This window comes from Cydia strobilella, chromosome Z (assembly GCF_947568885.1).
Source record: "Cydia strobilella chromosome Z, ilCydStro3.1, whole genome shotgun sequence".
Lineage (NCBI taxonomy): Eukaryota > Metazoa > Arthropoda > Insecta > Lepidoptera > Tortricidae > Cydia > Cydia strobilella.
Window position 1 is genome coordinate 21,738,872 of NC_086068.1, and position 15,192 is coordinate 21,754,063.

Sequence of the window (15,192 nt, forward strand, 5' to 3'; positions counted from 1 at the left end):
TTAGTTCAAAAATGAATTCCTCGTTCCTAAATTATACGAAAATGATATATAAGTTGCCCTAGTTGCTAAGAACAGGAAGAAATATAGCATAGATTGGACTTGGTGAGCCGACCCTTTCACCCCCCTTTTGGGGGGCGTTACGATCTCGTGGCTACCGGGCTGAATCAGTTTTGTTTGCCCTAAGGAACAATCAATCGTGCCAAGCGGCATCGCCTGAGACAAAAGTGCATACTCAATGCGCTTACTTACCACTATAATTTAATAATCAAATTAATGGGCCCTGGAGGGAAATTCTCTGAAAACCTTAAGTTAGCTCATTTTACTTAAAGGAGACATTCTTTTATTTTTAAAAAGAATCTAAACTGCATTCAAAGGTTTTAAATTTTTTTTTTTCAATTTTGCTTGTTTAAAAATATTCTTGAATACTAAATATTCGATTTTATGGAAATTTTGTACGACAGACGAGTGTAAGACCTAATGTTTCTTGAAGAAATGTTATCATTAACATTAACTGTATCGACTAGTAGAATAAAATAGGGAGTGTTTATTGTTTGGAATTTTTAGTCGGTTCGATTCCCAGGCGAGACAAGCGAATTTCAAAAAACCTTTGAATGCAGTTTTGTTTCTTTTTAAAAATAAAGTGAGCTAACTTAAGGTTTTAAGGCACTTTCCCTTCAGGGCCCATAAAAAATTTCCACCTGTATATTCAGAGCACGTCTTATTCTCAACTGTTAGACCTTAGACTAATATAACTTGATCCCAAGTTTCCTTACAATTATACGTAATCGAGGGCCAGGTTCATACTGGTTTCATGTCGCAATGCGCTCGCTGACAAATACCAAGCGGTACGAATTGCTGACATTTGCGTCTATTCACTCTCACAGCTCCCGCTACTAAAAGCTTCGGATGACAGGATCGTTGAAAAGGGACAAACATATCGTTTGACGTTACGTTACTCTTCTCGTGAATTGTCAAAATTTAAAATTCGAAATTAGCTTTATAATTTGTCCGGGCGGCTATTCGAAGTATAAAGGGGGCCACTGACTATCAGTCCGCCGGACGATATCGGCCTGTCAGTTAGAACAAAAATTTGACAGTTCCGAGCAACTGACAGGCCGATATCGTCCGGCGAACTGATAGTCAGTGGGCCCCTTAACTAAGTGGACGGTCCTTACTTACCAGTAAGATTCAGATCAAGCATAGTAGATAGTTGTAAGACTTCAAGGGTCTATTTATATCTGACACAGCATCCAGTATTCTAAACGTTTTGTGAATAAATATAAAAATTTGACAGCTATCGTTTTTCATATAAAGACAGACACTTAATGCATTGAACTATTGAACCTTAACGCAATGCCATAAGCCATAAGGTATACTTTCCTAATATACCTTGAGGCTAATTCGAACTTTTTTATTAAAGATGTCATTTTTTTAATTTGCGTGTGCGTTTCGCTCCTACTAGTTAAAATATGTTTTGGTGCGAGCGAGACGGTCGGGGGCGAATGATAACAAAATTATATATTATTGACATCTTAAATAAAGTTCGGATTGGCCTCTGTGAATGCCTGGAAATGCCGCATACTTTTTTAATTTTTTATGCTGGAAATTGATTTAATTATCGAGAGAAAAATGTTATTCTTCCATAACTTGTGCAGTTACTGGCAAAAACTAGAAATGTCCATTAATTGTGCAAAACATTATTTGCTGTTTGTTTCCAAAATCTTGCTGCTATTCTACAAATATAGTAGTGACTCGGGAGATTTTTAAACATGATCGATACAACTACTTCATAACCACCATAGTAAACTTTTCTCTCGGTGTGGGAGTTCCTCGGTCATGAAAAACTTACAAAATAATAATTTGATTCAATAAATCTATAATTTACATTATTGTCTAGAGATATTCTTACCGTGTAGTCGTATAAGCATCATAACCCATTCTACGAAAAATATCTTGTGGGAATTATTGTTTAAGTAGTATAAAAGATTTAAAAAAAAGTTTTATTTCTCAAAAACGGGAACTGATATCAAGTTGTTACTTTACAGACGGGTATTCAATATGATATAGAATTCACCCATGTAGAAAAATTTGAGTGTGCATTTAATGTAACTTAAACTTTATATTGAATCCACTATTTACGGTGACCAAGCACGTGTTGAATATTCGGTTTTTAAAAAGTGACTACAATTTGAAAAATAAATAGACATTGTTATCATTTCACTAAGATTTTTTTGAGGACTTCTTGCAACTTAAATATATTGCAGTATGGCTAACTGTTTAAAAAGAACCCTGTATAATTTCGCGTATTACAAAAAATGTCACACGAAGTAGTAGTAACATGTATACAAGTCGTGTGGTCTTCTTATGAGCATGAACTTTCAAATTCTCGTTAGTTTGATTAGTAGGACTGTAAATAAAGTTGTAAACTCGTCAAACCAATCGGACCACCGAGAGAAAATACTTCGTTGACCGCGTCCGACGCATTAAATAAGCCGGTAAGACGTGGTGCCTTAATGTTTTTCGTAATAAATTATGATGTAATATTTTTTGACCTGGTGTTAATTTTTAATTTTTTGGTTTTCAGCTGAAACAATTAGAAAAATGATAGCAGACTTGCCCGCGAAGCGTCACCGGGTACTCGTAAATCCAACGAACCCATCTTTACGGCCTCGCATTAAACAAAGGCCAAAAATTTTAATGAAGAGGCGCCCGTCTGAAGATTGCAGCAAACGTATAAAACGAAACAAGGAAAATAGCGAAAGACCGAGAGCAGCTACACCCGCTAATGACGCCACATCGGTCAAAAGTGACGAAGATAGCAAACCATTAAAACCCAAAATGAGACGTGTGGCAAGCAAGACTCCACGACGATCCGAACCTGATAAGAGAAAAACTACAGTGCTCTCCAGAGCAAAAAGATCCAACCGCCAAGTAAAAAAAGTAGAAAAAAACGATAGCATTATAGATGCAACCAATTCTGCTTGCAGTTCAAAAACCGTTATGACGGAGGATATATCGATTGAAAATTCGCCACAAAGAATCGATATCAATAATTATGAATATAAAAAAAGAGAACATGCTGGCCAAGGTCAAGGCAATTCAAACAACCGTGGCGGGCAGCGAGCAGGGAATAGTGGTCAAAATGGAAATTCAGGAAACCGCTGTGCCCCGGCTTCTAACGTCCCGCTTAAACATTCAATAGCTCGCCTGACGGCAGATTCGGAAAAGCATGACAAGTCTGTGCAGTTTCACCATCTCTTCCTAATCCAGCAAGAATGTAACAATGTTAATCAACATGTGCAGTCAGGCCAACAACTACTATTTGAAAACGAAGCGGCAGTTCTCACTCTGGATAAACCTCCTTTACACTACAACATTAAAGGGCCACTAGATGCTCTACAAAAGAGTAAATTGAACAAGCCCCGAAAAGGACTCAATGCTTGCATTGCAATGCTGAAAAATAAATTAGTTGAGCCTGCTGCTGAATTAACTATACCTGCAGGCCATGTTTCCGTGCAATGTGGTGATGATGAACCACTATATACAAAACCTGATACTCCAAAGACTGCTACAGCTACTTCAGCAAGTAATGTCGAAAATGTGACAAAACTGGAAATAAAAATTGAAACTAGTCAAAATTCACGTGTACGTGAAGTAGAAAAGCTTCAATCTTCCAAACAGGATGCAAAAAATACTTCTTTTGAGACGGTTGTAGTGCCAGTTCAATCGCCCAATCAGGATACAAAAAGCATCCAGGGCAATGCTAAAGATAAAAATCAGATAATATCGCAGAATGTATGTGAAGTCACAATATCAGAGAAACAACTGGATCTTCCGGTAAAAGGTTTGCCGAGCCGCCGAAAGTCGATGCTCAATGAGGTTAAAACAATTGAATTACCTTCTCAACCTCTTCCAATACCTCAAGCTACTGCATCAAAAGCTCTTACTGCTCCTGAAACAATGGTTTCTCTTGAAGTCGTTCCCGTGACAGATAGAGTTCCCCCTCATGAAAATTCTAAGCGAAAATATAAAAGTGTTACAAATAAGGGGCCAAACACAGTTACCAACAATGGTAAAGATGAGCAAAATACAAAATTGAATGAAGGTTGGCCTAAGAACCAGCAGTCACCTTTGGTAAAAACGTCTAATACCTCGAGTAATCAGACTTCTGAAGAAAATCAAGTGTTACCTGAACTTACTCAGCAAACTATGACTAATAACCAAAGCTCTACAAACGAGAAGAAACTGACTATAAAGGAACATGTATATTACGGAAATTGTTTGAATCTCCAACAGCAAACCGATCATCATTCAGATTCTGAATACAACCGTAAAGTGACTGTTGAGAATTTTCCTAGTGCAGAATTTAATCATGTTCCGGTTAACAATCGACCCGCACACGCGAGTACTCACATTGAGTCTATCGTTTCGATTCCACTTGATCTATCCGGAAAAGCAAGCAACGTCAATGCCTCGCAAGATTTCTTAAACACTCAAAATACTTATTTGCTAGGAACTTCTTATGACACTTACGAAACTTTGGATTTATCGAACAAAAGCCAAGACTTAGAGTATAGAGGGGAGACAATTTCTTTACCTAACGACGAAATTGTTGATTTGAGCTTAAAATCTTCACAGTTAAAGTCTGCTGAAGTTGACATTTTAAGTAAAGATGACGTCACTGATTTGTCCCTCAAAAGTTGTCTCGATGTTCCAACAGACCTCACGACTAAGAAAAAAGTTACCGACAATTCCATAAAACCTTTTCTGGAAATTTCAAATCCCCCTGAAACTCGAGAATCTGCACCGAAAAGAGAGATACGCAATCTCGATAAAGCTGTGAAGCCTCAAATCGATAACCAAATCTGCCAGTTGCCCCCTGCAGACCTCAATATTAAAGACAAGAAACTTAGTTGCATCAATCTGACTACAACAAAAGAAAATGTAAATATAATAGACACAGTACCGACATCAAAATCCGAGAATTTTAAGAGTGTTGTTACAGAAAACTCATTAGGGAAAGTTCATGAAAATTTACCATCTGATTTAACATGCCAACAGAGAACTGAAGATATTTTAAAAGAACCCTCTACACAACAACAAACTGCTGCATCATTTGGTAAAAAAGAAGATGATGCAGATAAAAGCAATGAAAAGTATTTTCAAGTTCATCCGCAAACGTGCGACAGAACATTTCAAATACAAAGACCTATTTACGATCCCACGCTAAAAATACCGCAATATAAGATAAGAGTTGCAGCCACTGTTGATAATCCACCCAACAAAGACCTACCTGCTTCTAATATGACGTCACCTCCATCTTTTCCGGTGGTTACTAATTACTCTGACTCAACCCAACATTATGCTCTTACCACGACATCAGAAGGAAAAACTTCGCTTGGCGTTCAAGATCAATTAACGTTTACTTTTGGAACCGCACCCCTTATTGCTCCTATTTCGAATACTGCTAATATATACGCTATAACGAACACTGGGATAACATCGCATTTGAATAAATTTGAGAGCACTACGCCCGTGTACACATTAGCTAAAGCGTGTATTTCTGTTACCAAGATTGAATCTACGAATTCGACAACCTTGACAAATACTCTGTTAAGTATACCTGGAACCACTATAGCAAATACAACACCCGTTTATACATTGGCTGGAACTACTATCGGTATACAAGGAAATTATTCTCACTTTGTATCCGAGGTTCCTACTAATTCAGCAAACCAGAAAAGTGATGACAAAATCCTTCCTGGTACAAGCACTCAAAGTCAGACATATGAAAAAGAGTTGGAATTTCATAAAGAGAAAGTCGTCAGTACAAATGTATTGTCAAATGTGGACCAAGATCCAGAAACAGCTAGAAAAATTGCCCTTTTACCTAAAGAACTGATTGACGTCCTGGGTAACATGCCTGTAGACCACCGAATCAGACTACTCAATATCTTGCCACAGTATGTGTCAACATCAACCTCGGATAGTGGCTTAAAAAGCGAACTTTCTAATCAGTCTGAATCTACTGGCAAGTTGGCAACATTACAAGAGCCGAACGAAGTATCTAGACTACCGAGAAATGAGCAAGAATCAAAATCCAAAATGACTTCTCCACTTCGCTCGTCTAATTCTGGTAAACCTTCACATATTGAAAACACTGCATCACGGCCGGCATTAGCACAGCCTACCACGTTGCCACTTAATCGTTCGATTAACTCGGACGACGATGTAGTTGCAGATCAATCCTTCACTATACAAGCGCATAAAATTTCCAAAGATGAACCTGAAGCAATTATTACAAAATCGGACGCAATATCAGAAAATGCTTTAACTGCGTCGACTACAAATAGATTGTCTATAAGCCATAGTGTATCGGTGGATAAGATAATTGATCTGACAGAGGATGAAGCTGTGGCACGCACTGAAATACATAACGAACCTATTGTAGAAGTGTCGCCTCAGATGTCATTACTAGTACAGCCCAAACGTAACAAAAGCAACAACGACCAAACAGCTAGTCTAAGAGCAGTTCGCATCAAAGCTCCATCTGCAAGACAAAGGTCAATTGACAGCCAACTGGCAAAATATACATCTATGGCACCTGTATTAACTAATGAAATGAAAAATAATGAGCATGACAACGAGGTCGAAAAGTCTTTACATGTTAATGTCTCATTAAATACTGACATTTCTCTAGCCATTCAACAAGCAGAAGTTAGCAGCACTCAACACAGTAACAAAAATGTAGCTGCGGAATGCAAGTTTCCTTCTGTAACTTCGCCAAATGTGCAGGAATCCAATTTAGACGAAACAAATAGCTGCTCTAGAAGGCTCTCAACCGCGTCTAAAGACGAAAATATAAAAATTGATGATATACACAACATAAAATCAGTTGTTAAAACAACTCTCGTTACGTCATCAGTTTTGAATAACGAAATTAACAAGGATCCGCTCCAAGTAATTACTAAGGAATATATTACACTAAACAATGACCTCCCAGATACTAAATACCTGCATAGTATAAAACTAGATATATCTTTGGAAGATAGCGAATTAACCAAGAACAATAATAGTGCAGCTATTACGAAATCGAGCTTAGATATTTCTGAATCGTATGACTTGCCAGTTTATTGCTCCACACCAAAGACTGGAAAGGAAACGGAAGTTCTAGTGACTTCACCAGAACGTTGCATATCAGAGGTTCAAGAGGATTCCGACGATGACTTGTCATTGGCAGTCATTTGTAAGAAAAAACAACAAAATCTTCTAAAAAGAGATCCAGTTAAGGATTCAAATAATTCCAAGAAAGATGAAGACATTGTAATCAAGAAAAAGGGAAAAAAAAATAAGAAAAGCGAGAAGAACATACTTAAGGCACGTGATTCATCGCAGAGTAATAATAATACAGTTTCCCTGGATAAAGAGAAACCAATGTCTTTTATAGCCATGGAAAGTGATAAACATTCAACAAAGGCACCTGTCGAGGGAAGCCTCAAACAGAAACACCGCAAACTTCGACGTAAAAACATTGCGCAAAATACGCAATCAGATACAATCGACACATCACCAAAGTCTGTTATGAACAGCGTTGCGGTCGATAACAAAAACGATGAAGTCCGTATAGACGATAGCGTTATAGATGAAAACACTAACCTTAACAATGATATAAAACTGTCTATTGGCACATCAAGAAAACGTTCAAAAGTAAACGAAGAAAATGAGACTATCAATGTGCACAGAGTAAAGGAAAGGAATGTTGAATCCAAAACTCAAGCATCGCCTGTAAGACAAAAGAATATGAAAAAGAAAAGGACTCCGACATCACAATCAGACGATGTAACTAGTCAAAATCAAGAAGATAAGTTTAATGAAATAACTGAAGCCCCCAGTAATGAGAAAAATACAACAGATTCGTCGGGATCAGCAAATACAAAAGAACTCGTTTCAAAAGTCTGCCCGGATACCGTTATCAATGAGAGTTGGCACTTGATTGGATCAAGTAATATATATAATAATAGCCTCCCTGCCGTTGTCGTTCCTTTGACGTCCTGTTCTAGTCTTGAAGAAGCGAGTAACATGACAACTCCATTACGACGCAGCAGACGGGTAAGATCACGTAATAATTCAGTTGCCGGGGAGGAGTTGCATGTTGACACGTTGCAGGAAAATAGAACTCCACTGACAAAAAAACAGTTAATATTTTCCAAATTATTACTAGATGAGGAGAATAATGTGAAAAGTCCTGAAAGTGATAACGTTGACGGTGATAAAGGTTGCGCTGGTGAAAACGTTGATAATTTAAGAAATACTTCAACATTCGAAGTTGTCACAAATAATGTGATCGAGGATAACGTTCCTGTTGATAGTAACATCAAAGAGAAAAACAAATCCGTCAAGCGGAAAAAGTCGGCGAATATAAAACGCAAATTTAAGAAGAAAAAGCCTATTAAAACTCAATTTAGTTGCGATGAAAATGGTGTTGAAGAAGGTATTGATGTTACTCTGCAAGGCCAGACCAAAGACGGTGTTACAATATCACACGAAGACCAAATACCTTCTGAAACACTTGATTGTTCTGTAGACGATTCTGATGTCTGCGCTCCATCCACTTCTGAGTCTACCTCATTAACAGCAGCAAGCCTAGAACCAATTGAAATAGGCGCAGCGGTATCTATTGAAAAGCGCAAAAGCGGCGATTTGCCTCACGTGGAACTGTTACAAAGTTCACAGCCCAAAAAAATTAAACTAAATGCCACTGAAGACACTTCAGATGTGCAGTGTACTGTAAATAAGGATCAGTCAAAATTCGAGAAAGAGCTTTTAATAACAACACATGGCATACACAGTACAAATGACACATTAGACAGTACCATTAGTAATACGAAGAATGTGATTGAAGAACCTGATACTATTCCTAAAACATGCTTAAATGAAGAAAAACATATAACACCTAAAAATAATGAAAATTATTCCCGTATAAAAACATGTTACAACATGCCGGCTGCTGGCAGACGTACGCGGTCAAAGTCCGCTGTTATTAAATCGGTGGTTTATGATCCATACGATATTGATATGGATGATATGATTGAACACGCAGAGCCATTACGACAACGTAAAACAAGCACTGAATACAGATCATCAACAAATGCTAAACAATCTACGTCTTCTAAAGAAACTAAAAGTGTAAAGGTTTTTGAAGAGGATGGTAAAAAAATGCAATCTTACTCTAAACATGACGGAAGTGATTCTGACGACTCATCGAAAAGTGATGTACCATTGAAAAAATATGTGGATGAAAAGGAAAAGAAAATATGCGGTGTAGATAAATCCCTTTCAAACCATAAAAATAACGTGGAAAATGAACTTAACAGCGATTTGAAGTTAAGTAAAAAGAGTTCTGTTATCGGTAAGAAGAATAGACGTACGCTTGGCGTTTGTAACACCGATAAAGGAGTAGCTCAAGACGAAACAGAACAACAACTGCGATCGGAACAATTTATGGAAAGTTTTGGGTTCTTTTCAGAAAGGAAGCCTCGAAAGTCGAATTTATTAGCAACAAAAAAGATATCAGAAACATTTCATATTATTGCTAACGAAGCCGAAGATATGTTATATCAAGAGCGAAATTCTAAAAAAGAGCGGAACTTGCAAAATGAAAATAGAAAATCTGTTGATAGAGACAACAATTCAAAATGTACAAGGCAACGGTCACCCTTATCTAAGAAAACTGTAAAAAAAGGCCGAAAGAAAAAAAATTCAACTACCGTCACAGCACCGAGTTATTGTAATATATGTAAGAAAGATTTTCGTCGGTCTGACAATTTCCTTAGGCATCAAATGACCCTCTTACATGTTTCCAAAATGTCAGAAGTCGAAATGAAAATTAAAACGGTTCCCATTCAAGAAGAGCCAAACTATTTAATAGCCTATAAAGAACATCTAGATCGTCTCAAAATTATTACAGACAAAATGTTAAAACGCAAGAAAAACTCTAAATCGGGCCCGAAAATTATTCCACTTTCATTAGAAGAGATTCTAGCAGATGTTAACAAAATAGTGAGGGAGCAACAGCTTTCACATAGGGGATTAAGTTGCGACGAAGAATTATTCTTGGACTGTTGTGAACTTTTAAAAGAGTCGCACAAGAAACAAGACCCTGTTGCTGACATACCATCTATTATAAAGGATACAGATGATTTGCTATGTCCGTCACAAGCCGCCAACGTAGGATTAGACCTTTTAGGAAAAACTGACATTGATGTTAAATCTGACAATAATAAAAACGATGGCGACGTTGACTCCATAACTGCTAAAACTATTTTAGAAAGTGAGGAGGTCCGGAATTTAGAAAATGATTTAATCTCTGGTTTAAAGGAAGCTGCTAACGCAAGCAATCTAAACAAGTCTGCCATCGTTTTCCAGCAAACGATGAATGATGTGGACCAGGATCATACGCAAGACTTTAGTGACCGCTTCTCGAGTCCTGCTACTGAAGCACAATATGAACAACTTAATAATTACGAGGAACCAGTCGAATTAAACGTTATAAAGGACAAGAAATATCCTGAATATAAAGAAAAAATGTATCCAGACGTTGAAGAATTTGATATGTTTGAAGATAAATTTGATAAGATTAAGAGGAAATGTCGATCTCAAGCAGCAGCGGCCAAACAACCTCAACTTGTAGTTGAACCCAGTGTCAGGTAATTAAAACAAACGAGATTCAATATTTAAATTTAAGATGTTTTGTTAGTTGTTCCCCTAATATTTATCAGTTTATCACGGTATCGGATAAGACTTGTTGCGGGCAGAAGCTAGTTTACTATAATCAAAAAGTAATAAGCTCATAGTGCTCATCCACGTATGGCTACTTATACTTATTAATTATGGTAAAACTCGCATAAATCTTAATATGTACTTCATCATCATCATCATCATGTCAGCCGATAGACGTCCACTGCTGGACATAGGCCTCCCCCAAGGCTCGTCACTCCGACCGATCCTGTGCCGCTCGCATCCACCGAATTCCCGCGACCTTCACCAGGTCGTCGCTCCATCTCGTTGGAGGCCTACCGGCAGTTCGTCTTCCGGTACGCGGACGCCACTCCAGAACCTTCCGGCCCCACCGGTCATCAGTTCTGCGAGCAATGTGCCCCGCCCACTGCCACGTAAGGTTTGCAATTCTGCGAGATATGTCGGTGACCATAGTTCTACAGCGGATATCATCATTTGTGACTCTATCACGCAGAGAAACCCCGTGCATAGCTCTCTCCATTGCCCTTTGCGTGACCTTGAGCCTTCTTATGAGGCCCATCGTTAGCGCCCACGTCTCAGATCCGTATGTCATCACTGGCAACACACACTGGACAAAGACACTGCGGCAGTTTAGACGAAAAGATACTGTGGAGCTTCCCGAACGCTGCCCAACCGAGTCGAATTCGAGGAGTGACCTCTTTCTCGAAGTTGGACCTACCTAACTGGACTGTTTGTCCTAGGTATACATAATCGTCAACAACTTCGAGCGCAGAGCCTCCGATTAATACGGGAGTTGGCACAACATGGACGTTAGACATGATCTTCGTCTTGTCCATGTTCATTTTCAGACTAACTCGTTCAGATACTCTGCTGAGATCAGCGAGCATCGCACTGAGGTCCTCCATGGTCTCAGCCATGACTACGATATCATCGGCAAACCGAAGGTGAATGATGTACTCGCCATTTACATTGATGCCTCGTCCTTTCCAGTCCAGAACCTTGAAGGCATCCTCCAATGCAGCGGTGAACAGCTTTGGGGAGATTACATCTCCTTGTCTGACTCCCCGCTGCAATGGAATAGGCTTCGAGCTCTGGCCTTGTAGTCGGACGGACATGGTGGTGTTTTCGTACAAACACTTTAGCACTTCGATATACCGGTAGTCAATTTGGCACCTTTGGAGAAACTGCAGCACAGCCCAAGTCTCGATCGAATCGAAGGCTTTCTCGTAGTCCACAAATGCAAGGCAAAGGGGGAGGTTATACTCCTCAGTCTTCTGTATAACCTGCCGCAACGCATGTATGTGGTCTACGGTACTATAGCCTTTACGGAAACCTGCTTGTTCGGGAGGCTGGAAGTCGTCAAACCTGCGTGCGAGACGGTTCGTGATGACTCTCGAAAACAGCTTGTAAACATGGCTCAGAAGAGAGATGGGTCTGTAATTCTTCAGCAAGGTGTTATCACCTTTTTTGAAGAAGAGCACCACCACACTTCTGTTCCACGCTTGCGGCGTTTTTCCTTCGCGCATGACGGAACTAAACAGCGTCTGAAGGGCCTTATGGACTGGTTTACCACCCGCCTTCAGGAGTTCGGCCGTAATTCCGTCATCACCTGAGGCTTTGCCATTCTTAAGCTGTTTGAGAGCCATACTCATCTCGTACAGGCTGACGTCCGGGATATCTTCGGTATATCTTCGGTATAGTGTCGAGTTAGTCTAGCTCTAGGGTCTCTAGCTAGATCCATGACGGGTGCTCGGGTTGTTGTGTATAACTGTCCATAGAACTTCTCGACTTCTACCAAGAGCTCAGGTTTGGATGAAATGTTCCTGCCGTCGTCGATCTTCAGTTTTGTCAGTTGGCTTTGGCCAATAGATAGATCTCTGGCAAACACCTTCGAGCCTCTGTTGCGCTTGATAGCCTGTTCAATACTGTTAGTATTGAATCGGCGTATATCTCGCTTCAGAGACTTCGAGATCTGTCTGTTGAGCTGCCTATAACGACAAACGTCACCTGGCGACTGCAGAATCATCTCACGCCTCACCTCCATGAGCTTGAGAGTGGAGTCAGAGAGTTTCTTGGTTCTTCTACGACGAGTCTTGAAGAACTTGGACCCGACCGTATGAACAGCTTCCACAAACCCGTCGTTGTAATCGTCCATGTCGCTAGCTAGGCATTCAAACCGGTTTTGAAGTTCGAGCTGAAAGCTCTCGGGGTTTACTTAAATATGTACTTACTTAAATCTAATGATGAGCATACCTCGGGAATTTCGGCGTAGAGTTCAATAAAAAAGACAAATAACGTAAACAATTGTTGGCATTTGACGTATAAATAACCTTTAAAAGTTTTACTATGGTCGTTTTTATTGAAATATTAATAACTAGCTTTTGCCCGCGACTTCGTCTGCGTGGAATCAGTAACAGCAGCTAAGAGTAAGTTTAGCGCCTGGATAAAGTCTAATGGCAATCATTCAATTTGAGCATAAGCTTAATTGCTTGACATCAGTTATCAAGCAATTCATTAAATCTCTCAATTTTACCTCCCTTTTCACTCTCTTTAGGGATGATTTCCGACATAAAAACTATCCTATGTCCTTCCCGGAGACTCAAACTATCTCTATGCCAAATTTCAACTAAATCGGTTCAGCGGTTTAAGCGTGAAGAGGTAACACACAGACAGGCAGACAGACTTTCGCATTTATAATATTAGTATGGATTACCAGATAACTAGTAATTGATGATAAAGGTTTAAGTATATAAACTGTTGATAAAATTGACAAGGTTGACCTCGAAAAGTGCGACATTACAAAGAAATGAAGGTACTTAATTTGGTGTGTTTGTTGTAAATGTTCGTTCGACATTACCAAAGACTAGGTACGGTACGGTAAGGTTTATTTTATCTTCCTAATAGGCCAGGAAAGTTATAGAGGGAAATGCTTGGAACACAATTTTTGACTTCGTAGCTTTGTTTGGACTAGTTAAGAGGTAAACATATCAAAAGTCCCCGCCCGTAACCCCGGTGCCGGCGGGAGAGGGGGGTTTGAAGGTTCCATTTTTTCTGTTTTTCGATTATATCTCGGAATCTATGCGTCTGAGCTGAGCGACATGGCCACTTATACAAAATAAAAAGTGATTTAATTTGTTACAAGTTTTATTCAGTCAAGTTTTTCGATATCTTGTATAGTTTTAAAGATATCCGCTCTTGAAGGTTTATTTAGGGCTCTCATTTTCATCTCGGATGCTGAATTCATTTCAACAACACCAAATACACCAGTCCTAAGTAAAAACAAAATTCAAATAAATGTTTTTTTTTTTACTTCTCTTCACGCTTAAACCGCTGAACCGATTTCGTTGAAATTTGGTATAGAGATGGGTTGAGTCCCGGGCAGTACATAGGATAGTTTTTATAACCAAGTTTTGAGGGTGTGAAACGTGGGGTGGTAGTTTGTATGGGGAATCAATAACCACTAAACCGATTTAAATAGTATTTGGAATGGTCTACATGTTTGATTTAGTTAAAAAAGATACCAAGCATGACTTCAAACCTAAACTTAAACAGTATTAACCTCAGGAATTCAGCTTCGGCGAAAAAGCTGAATTCCCCTCACACCAAAGAGGATATAATAGGATAGAGCGGTACTGTCATAGTAAATTTTGTAGCCACTGTAACATCTATTGACACACGATTAAAACTAAAAACAAAAATATCATAAAATATATTTATATATGGATAAATAAATGTTTTTTTTGCAATATTTCCATTAATTATTTTTATATTATTTTGACCCATGTTCTTTCACTGATATGCGTTAAAATTGTTAAGGTAGCGGCGCCAAATTTTCTTGATTTTCGAGGCACGTTTTTTCCTTAGACTGTATTCATCTATTACGGAGTTATATCTATCTTTGCCTCACACCAAATTTCACACCTTCAAAGTATGATTTTTGAGATAAAACTATCTTATGTCCTGTCTCAGGACTTAAAACATCTCTTTACCAAATTTCAACTAAATCGGTTCAACGGTTTAAGCGCGAAGAGGAGTTAAAAAAAGGTATTTGTTTAAAGTTTATATGTTTTTAAGTACTTCGGAATGGTGTCAATGTGATACCATAAATGAATTTGTCACTCCCGATTTATACGAAAACGATACCAAACATGGCCTAGTAGCTTCATTGATGTAGATCTCAAGATAAAATTGAGAGCCCCAAATAAACTTCAAATAGAAAATTTGAAATTCGCGCCTTTTTCTACTGACAAAGTTGTTTGACCTACTGTAAGTAATCATAGACAATATGTATAATACAAAGACAGATACAAAAGATTTCTAGCAGCAATTAGGAGAGGGCGCTGTACGGCGCCAACATTTTATAGCCACTAGATAGTTAAACGTATTAAGCGCTTGAGAACCTAGTTAGGCAGTAATTTAGTCTTTGTTAGTATT

General features: G+C 38.7%; 1 protein-coding gene across 1 annotated transcript in view; it reads left to right on the forward strand.

Moving 5' to 3' along the window:
- Positions 1-15,192, forward strand: part of LOC134754463 (uncharacterized) — a 104,469-nt gene that overhangs the window by 85,535 nt on the left and 3,742 nt on the right. The window contains exon 4 of the mRNA XM_063690797.1: positions 2,585-10,706. Within this exon, the coding sequence (XP_063546867.1) occupies positions 2,585-10,706 (8,122 nt within the window). The remainder of the gene's footprint in view (positions 1-2,584; positions 10,707-15,192) is intronic.